A 7,500-nucleotide genomic window follows, 5' to 3' on the forward strand; every position below is an offset into this window, starting at 1 on the left:
CTTTGAGAAGCTAGTAAACGGCTACATCTGCTCCTCCCTCCCCATCAAGTCAAGTCAAGTCAAGTCAAGAGTTTTATTTGTCACGGCATACAAGTATACAATGAAATGCGGGTGGTCTTGCCCGCAACTATGTGCAATACAGTGGTACAACATATAATAGAATCCAATAAAAACAATATTGTGCAATAAACAGGTAACAGGTAACATGGTGTGACATCTCGGTATCTGTACATAAAAAAAATGTACAGAGCATATAGGACATGCTAGGTAGCTTTGGTAGTGCAATACACTGTTACTGTTGTTATACTAATTTAAAGTGGCCTTTCCTTTTGGCCATAAGTGGGTGTGTGCGGCATGAGTGTGTGCCCGCTCATGTTAAAGTGTTAAAAGTGGCTGCTAGTGTGTGAGCGTGCACAGCGTGCGTGTCGTGTGTGTGCTTGTGTGTGGATAGTTCAGTGTTCTGTGGCACTCAATGTTCATTGTTCAGGGCTCTGATGGCCTGGGGGAAGAAGCTGAGCCTAAGCCTCTCTGTCCTAGTAACTAGGGTTCGCAGGCGTCTGCCTGACCTCAGCAGCTGGAACAGGCTGTTATTGGGGTGGTGGGGGTCTTTCATTATTCTGCAGGCTCTGGATTTGCACCTCTTGTTGTATAGAACCTGCAGGGGAGGTAGTGCCATACCCGTGGTACGCTCGGCTGAGTGCACCACTCTCTGTAGGGCCTTCTTGTCCTGTGCCGTGCTGTTTCCATACCGGGCAGCAGGGCCGGACTGGGGAAATAATTCATACCGGGAGATATAGCGCGAAATATAGCCCCAGTCAGGCCACTTTTTAAGCGGGGGGTCTGGGGGTCCCCCACCAGGATTTTTTTTGTTACAAAGACTTAATTTCCTGCATTCTGGTGAATTTTAGTGCATGTGAATCACAAACTAATGAGCCAACAATTGCTTAGTACAATGTACTGTTATGAACCTCAAATAAAACTGTTGTGGCACTAGCAATGCTACTCTCTCCACCTTCAAAAAGAAAAAAGCAAGAGCACAACATATTTGTTTATTTACTATTATAATACAGTTAACCACTCTCTCCACCTATTCAAACAGAGCAAGAGCACAATACCATATTCACTTTACTGATGCACTACCCATCAACAGTTAAAATAGCCCTTACACAAACATTAAATAACAGACCTTTCATTATTACAAAACTACCTGGCTCACTGCCTGGCTGTTACAGTATTCTGCAGAGTGCCATCTGCCATTCCATTCGCCGCCTCCACTGTCAATCAGTTGTATCGCCTGGTCCCGCCTCCACCAATCACAAGCGGCAGCACGGCTCCATTGTGTGTGTGTGATCCGAGGGAGAGAGTCAGATAGTTCTCCAACTCTGTCGCAGACAGTGAAATCCTGGTTGTTCCCCACCCACCTAGGTTATCTCTAACTATCGCGCCGCGCCGCCGCCACAACTAGAAACAATGGCCTGGCAAAAAAAAAAAAAAATTATAAAAAATATATATATATTATATATATATATTTTATTTTTTTATCTGTGCAGGCCAGGCCACCGGGAAAACTCCCGGTGCTCCCGATGGCCAGTCCGGGCCTGCCAGGCAGTGATGTTTCCGGTCAAGATGCTCTCTACAGCTCCTGAGTAGAATGACTGGAGTATCTTCCCCGATACTCTGAACTTCCTTAACTGTCTCAGGTGGTAGAGGCGCTGCTTCGCCTTCTTTACTACTGTGTCTATGTGTGTTGTCCATGTCAGATCCTCTGAGATGTGGACCCCCAGGTACTTAAAGCTGCTCACCCTGTCCACGGTAGCCCCATTCATCATCAGTGGTGTGGACCTGGACCCCCTGCAATTTGCATACCGCCCCAACAGGTCCACGGAGGACGCCATAGCCCATGTGCTGCACACAGCAGCATCACACCTGGACAAGAGGCAGGGGAACTATGTGAGAATGCTGTTCATCGACTACAGCTCAGCATTCAATACCATAGTCCCCTCCAAACTCATAGCCAAGCTCAGGCACCTACCTGGAAGAGGTCAAGGTCCTAGCGGGATGGTGTCAAGAGAACAGTCTCTCCCTGAATGTCAGCTAAACAAAGGAGATGATTGTTGACTTTAGGAGGTCGGGGGTCAGGGACTACAGCACCCTCAGCATCAACGGGGCACCGGTTGAGAGAGTGAACAGTTTTAAGTACCTCAGAGTCCACATATCCGAGGACTTGACATGGACCACACACAATGACAGTGTTGTGAAGAAGGCACGGCAACGCCTCTACTTCCTCAGGCGCCTAAGGAAGTTCCAAGTCAGTCAGAAGATCCTTAAGAACTTCTACTCATGTACAATAGAGAGCATCCTGACTGGCAATATCACCTCCTGGTTTGGGAATAGCACCGTACAAGACCGTAGCAGACTACAGAGAGTGGCCCGTTCAGCCGAACTCACAATTGGAGGGGGGCTTCCCACTCTCCAGAACATTTACAACAAGCGGTGCATGGGTAAGGCTAAGATAATTATCAAAGAATCCACCCACCCAAACAACTGCCTCTTTGAACTGCTGCGGTCAGGCAAGCGATACCGGAGTCTCATGGCAAGCACAGAAAGACTAAGAAGAAGCTTCTATCCCCAGGCCATCAGGATGCTCAACGAACAATAACACTATGTAACAACCATCAAATGCACTCACAGCACACACATCCACACGCACACACTCACTTTAAACAAACAACACACTGCAGCACCCACTTTACACACTTTAGAAAACCTAAACACACTTTATATTTATTGGTAAAGAATTTGCACTACAACCCATACCTCATTACACCTTACTGTAAATTGTACCTAAATTGTACCTCATCCCATTTCTCCTTTGTATATTAGTATATTGTATAGTATATTGTATGGTAACTCAGTTACTTCTACTCTGCAATGAACATTGTACATATGTACATACTGAACACCTGTGTCTACGTATGTGACTTCTTTTTTATACTTGCTATACTTATTTTATTTTATACTTATCTATTTTTGTCTTGCACAGTCTCTGGAGCATAACAGAAAGAAGCATTTTGTATAAAAGTATTCTGTACTTCTGTATGACAACTAATAAAGAAACTTGAACTTGAACACACACACACAAAAACGTACATCACATCACTCCACTTGTACATTCACCCATACCCTCTTAAAATGATCTAATTTAAATGTATAAATGAACATGGGGGACCCTGATGTAAACAAGACAAAAGTATTTCTCTGGTCTGCAACCCATTAACAATTGTGTGTATTGAGCTGTACTGTACTGTACCCATTCTGCAATCTGTTAATTAAAGTTTTCAATCAATTCAATTCAATCAACATCAACGAATGCTTCCCTGTACCCCCCACCCCCCGCCCCTTCTCTCACTCTCTCTCTCTCTCACTCTCTCTCTCTCACAGTAATTTCCTGTGGAAATCCGGGAACTCCGCGGAATGCCCAGATCCTCGTCCACGATGGCCTGACGTTCGGCCGCTCCATCACGTACTCGTGCCGGGAAGGCTACTACTCCACCGGCCTGCTCACCCGTCACTGTACCGTTAACGGAACTTGGACCGGAACCATGCCAGAGTGCTCAGGTATCTACAAATGAGCATGCAGAACGTCCTAGATGCAGAACGTCCTAGATGCAGAACGTCCTAGATGCAGAACGTCCTAGATGCAGAATGTCGTAGATGCAGAACGTCCTATACTGTAGACGCAGAACGTCCTAGATGCAGAACGTCCTAGACGCAGAACGTCCTAGATGCCGAACGTCCTACTGTAGATGCAGAACGTCCTAGACGCAGAAGGTTCTAGATGCAGAACATCCTAGATGCAGAACGTCCTAGACGCAGAACGTCCTAGACGCAGAATGTCCTAGACGCAGAATGTCCTAGATGCAGTACGTCCTAGACGCAGAGCATCTCCGCTTGGATGGAACTGGTCTTGCATGCCTATGAGCCACCAATAGGGGGCATAGTGGCAAACTGTGAGTGACTGACTTGAGCGAGTGACTGACTTGAGTGAGTGAATTAGTGATATTGTCAGTCTATATGATCTAGTGGGAAAATGGGATATAATTTTTTTTGTATTCTATTTTATTTTTGGGCTTTCTGTATTTTTCACCCATCGCAATTTAGTCGTTAAGCCAATTTCCTTCACGGTCGTTGCGCGCATTGCCCCACTGTCGACCTGGGGAGGGTGTAGAACTACCACGTGCCTCCTCCGATACATGTGGAGTCGCCAGCCGCTTCTTTTCACCTGACGGCGAAGAGTTTCACTGGGGGAACGTAACGCGTGCGGAGGTTCACGCTATCTCCCCCAGATCCCCTCCCTGCTGAACAGGCACCCCGACCGACCAGTAGGAGTCACAGTTTAAAACTACCAGGACACATACCCCACCGGCTTCCCACCCGCTAACACTGCCAATTGTGTTAGTAGGGACGACTGACCAAGCCGGAGGTACCGCTGACAGCTGTATTCGATCCCATGGGTCTCTGCGGTGGTAGGCGAGTGCTTAGTCCACTGTGCTACCCAGCCACCTGAGTTCTTCCTATCCCAGTGGTAGTACAGCGGTGCCCTCGCCTGCTATCGCATGTGCTAGGTGACTTATATGGACCGAGAGCTTGTCTGTGCAGCGTGTGCTTCAGCTCAATAGAATAAAATAGAGTCATATCCACTCAGGCAGAGCTGACTGACAGCCCTCTATCGCACACACACAATGGACACAGAGTTGCCACAGGCAGCCAAAAGACCCAGTAGCAAATGGAGGTCACCGGAAGCCATTACGGCTCAAAGGAACCTCAGTTTCCTCAGAACCGATAGGATCAAAAGAAGCCACGGAATACAATGTGAACACTATGGCTTTTAGAGAGCTATAGCCGTTCAAGTTTGCAGGGGTAATCTAAAGAAAACGCTCACTCGAGAGGGGACTTGACGTGACTAAATGAGGCATATAGTGTCTCCCCTCTGGCAAGGATTGTTAGGGGATACTCAGCACACGGTTGGCATTTTGTCTCCAGGCACTTTCTCCTCGATATATATGTACAAGCTTTTGCCTGGTCAGAGGCACCACGGCTCAGGGAGACCCAGTTTCCCCGGCCTCTTGGGATCTTCTTGCAGGGAGCTTAGTCATATTGGAGGTATGATGTCTCTTCTTGTCCTTGCCTGCCCTAGATTCTCCATCCCTAGATTCAGGAGAAGTAGACGAAGGGTATGTTGTTGCTGAGTCATACCATGGAGTTCTCTCTCACCCAGGAGCTAAAAAAAGCCTGCGTGTGTTGTCAGAAAATACACTGAGAATTGTGCTTTGTTTTCACCACGTGGCTCTAGCGAGCTACCACAGAGCCATAGGGTCACAACGAAAAGTGCAACACTTCTAAACAACAGATAATAAACTACATCTCTGAACTATGGATAACTGAAGTGAACGTACAGTGGAATTCAGTCAAACAGTTGGCGAAATCGCAGCGGTTATGTCTAATTAATATCCCCGGGTTAGTAATATCACGATTCTGTCCCACCTCAGGACAATGTGTCTTGTGATAGTGTGTGATATTGATTTTCCCGCCTTTTCCAAACAACACCGAAAGCTGAGCAAATTAAATCATCAAACGTTAGGTGGCTCGGATATGACGAGCTGGCGTGGCTGCCTGTAACCGTCGGTAACCACTTTCAGAAGAACAGGTTAAACATTGGAAAAGCATGATGTTACATTTCTGTTGAATGCGACCGTATAGTGACCATTGTTTTCCCCATAGCAACCGATGTTTCTTCCAACATGGAGGAAAATGGGCGTTCTAAACATTCTGTGAAAGAGAATTTCATGTCTCTCTGTCTCCTTATGTCTATCTATCTATCTATATCTATCTATCTATCTATCTATCTATCTATCTATCTATCTATCTATCTATCTATCTATCTATCTATCTATCTATCTATCTATCTATCTATCTATCTATCTATCTATCTATCTATCTATCTATCTATCTATCTATCTATCTATCTATCTATCTATCTATCTATCTATCTATCTATCTATCTATCTATCTATCTATCTATCTCTCTATCTCTCTCTCTCTCTCTCTCTCTCTCTCTCTCTCTCTCTCTCTCTCTCTCTCTCTCTCTCTCTCTCCCTCTCTCTCTCGTTGCGGGACCGGATTCATCAGTTATGATCGTATAAATGTTCCCTCGCGTGCGCACAGACTAAAGACAATGCCTAATTGCTCTAGGAATGGAATGGAACACATTTCATTCGCAAGTTGTGTGAATGTATCTGAGGACGTATTTGAACACACCTGACGACGTGCGCCATTGTTATGCAACGTAGCCAGGTGGGAACTTGGCGAGTTGGCGCATCAGTCGAGTGCAGCGCATTCCTGTGTGCACGTGCGTGCACATCCGCGCGTGCTTCTGCTCACAGAGCCGGTTGCTCTGTGTGCAACCCTGTCCCATGACCAATGCACCCCCTGCTTACATCTCAGATGTTTTTTTATCCACTGTGGCATATCTCGTCCTCTCATCCTTATTTTTTATCCTCTCTCTCTCTCTCTCTCTCTCTCTCTCTCTCTCTCTCTCTCTCTCTCTCTCTCTCTCTCTCTCTCTCTCTCTCTCCATCCCTCCAGTGATAAACTGTGGTGACCCGGGCGTGCCGGGCCAACGGTGTGCGGGTGGGGAACGACTTCAACTACAACCACACGGTCCTCTTCCAGTGCACTCCTGGTTTCACCATGGACGCAGACCGAGCCTCCACGCTCAGCTGCACTAAGGACCGCACCTGGAACGGCACCAAACCACAGTGCAGAGGTAGAGTGTCGGCGTGGAAATATAAAAATAAAAATACAGACGATTGGTGGGGGAGTAGATTAGGTTAGATTAGATACAAATGTATTGTCATCACACAGCACAAGTACAGTACAACAAAAAGTTGGCATCCAACCAGAATGCAAATGTAACAGTAAAGTGCAATAGTTATATATAATGTACAGGAGATTAAACTGGGTATAAAATATATAAATCAGTACTACTGGGTGTAGTGCTAATCAGCTGTATGTTAAGTTAATATGTACAGTGCTACAGGTATACAGGTATAAAGACAGTATGGTAGTAGTCATATTGGCCAGCAGCGTAACTAATAAGAGTAGGTATGTGATATGTACAGATATGTATAGATATAGTATCTACAGATATGTAAAAACTATTATATGTAGGTATTACAGACAGATGTGGATATATATATATATATATATATATATATATATATATATACAGCACTATTATATATGGTATCATAAAGAGTTATATGTGTTATATGCAGGTGTATAAGTAGGTATATAGAAGGATTGTATGCAGGTATAATCAGACAGATATGGATATGTATATATACGCTATATGTAGTACTATTGTACATGTATGCTATCATACAGTAAATGAATGATGGAGGGAAGGAAGGAAGGAGGGAGGAAGCAAGCAATCAGGAA

At 45.4% G+C, this 7,500-nt stretch overlaps 1 protein-coding gene across 1 annotated transcript in view; it reads left to right on the top strand.

The window, feature by feature from the left end:
• Positions 1–7,500, top strand: part of csmd2 (CUB and Sushi multiple domains 2) — a gene marked incomplete at its 5' end in the record, with an annotated part of 94,051 nt that overhangs the window by 63,552 nt on the left and 22,999 nt on the right. The window contains 3 exon segments of the mRNA XM_084311908.1: positions 3,442–3,618; positions 6,646–6,674; positions 6,676–6,826. Of these exon segments, the coding sequence (XP_084168034.1) occupies positions 3,442–3,618; positions 6,646–6,674; positions 6,676–6,826 (357 nt within the window).

Source organism: Notolepis coatsorum (assembly GCF_963971535.1).
Source record: "Notolepis coatsorum genome assembly, chromosome: 4".
Lineage (NCBI taxonomy): Eukaryota > Metazoa > Chordata > Actinopteri > Aulopiformes > Paralepididae > Notolepis > Notolepis coatsorum.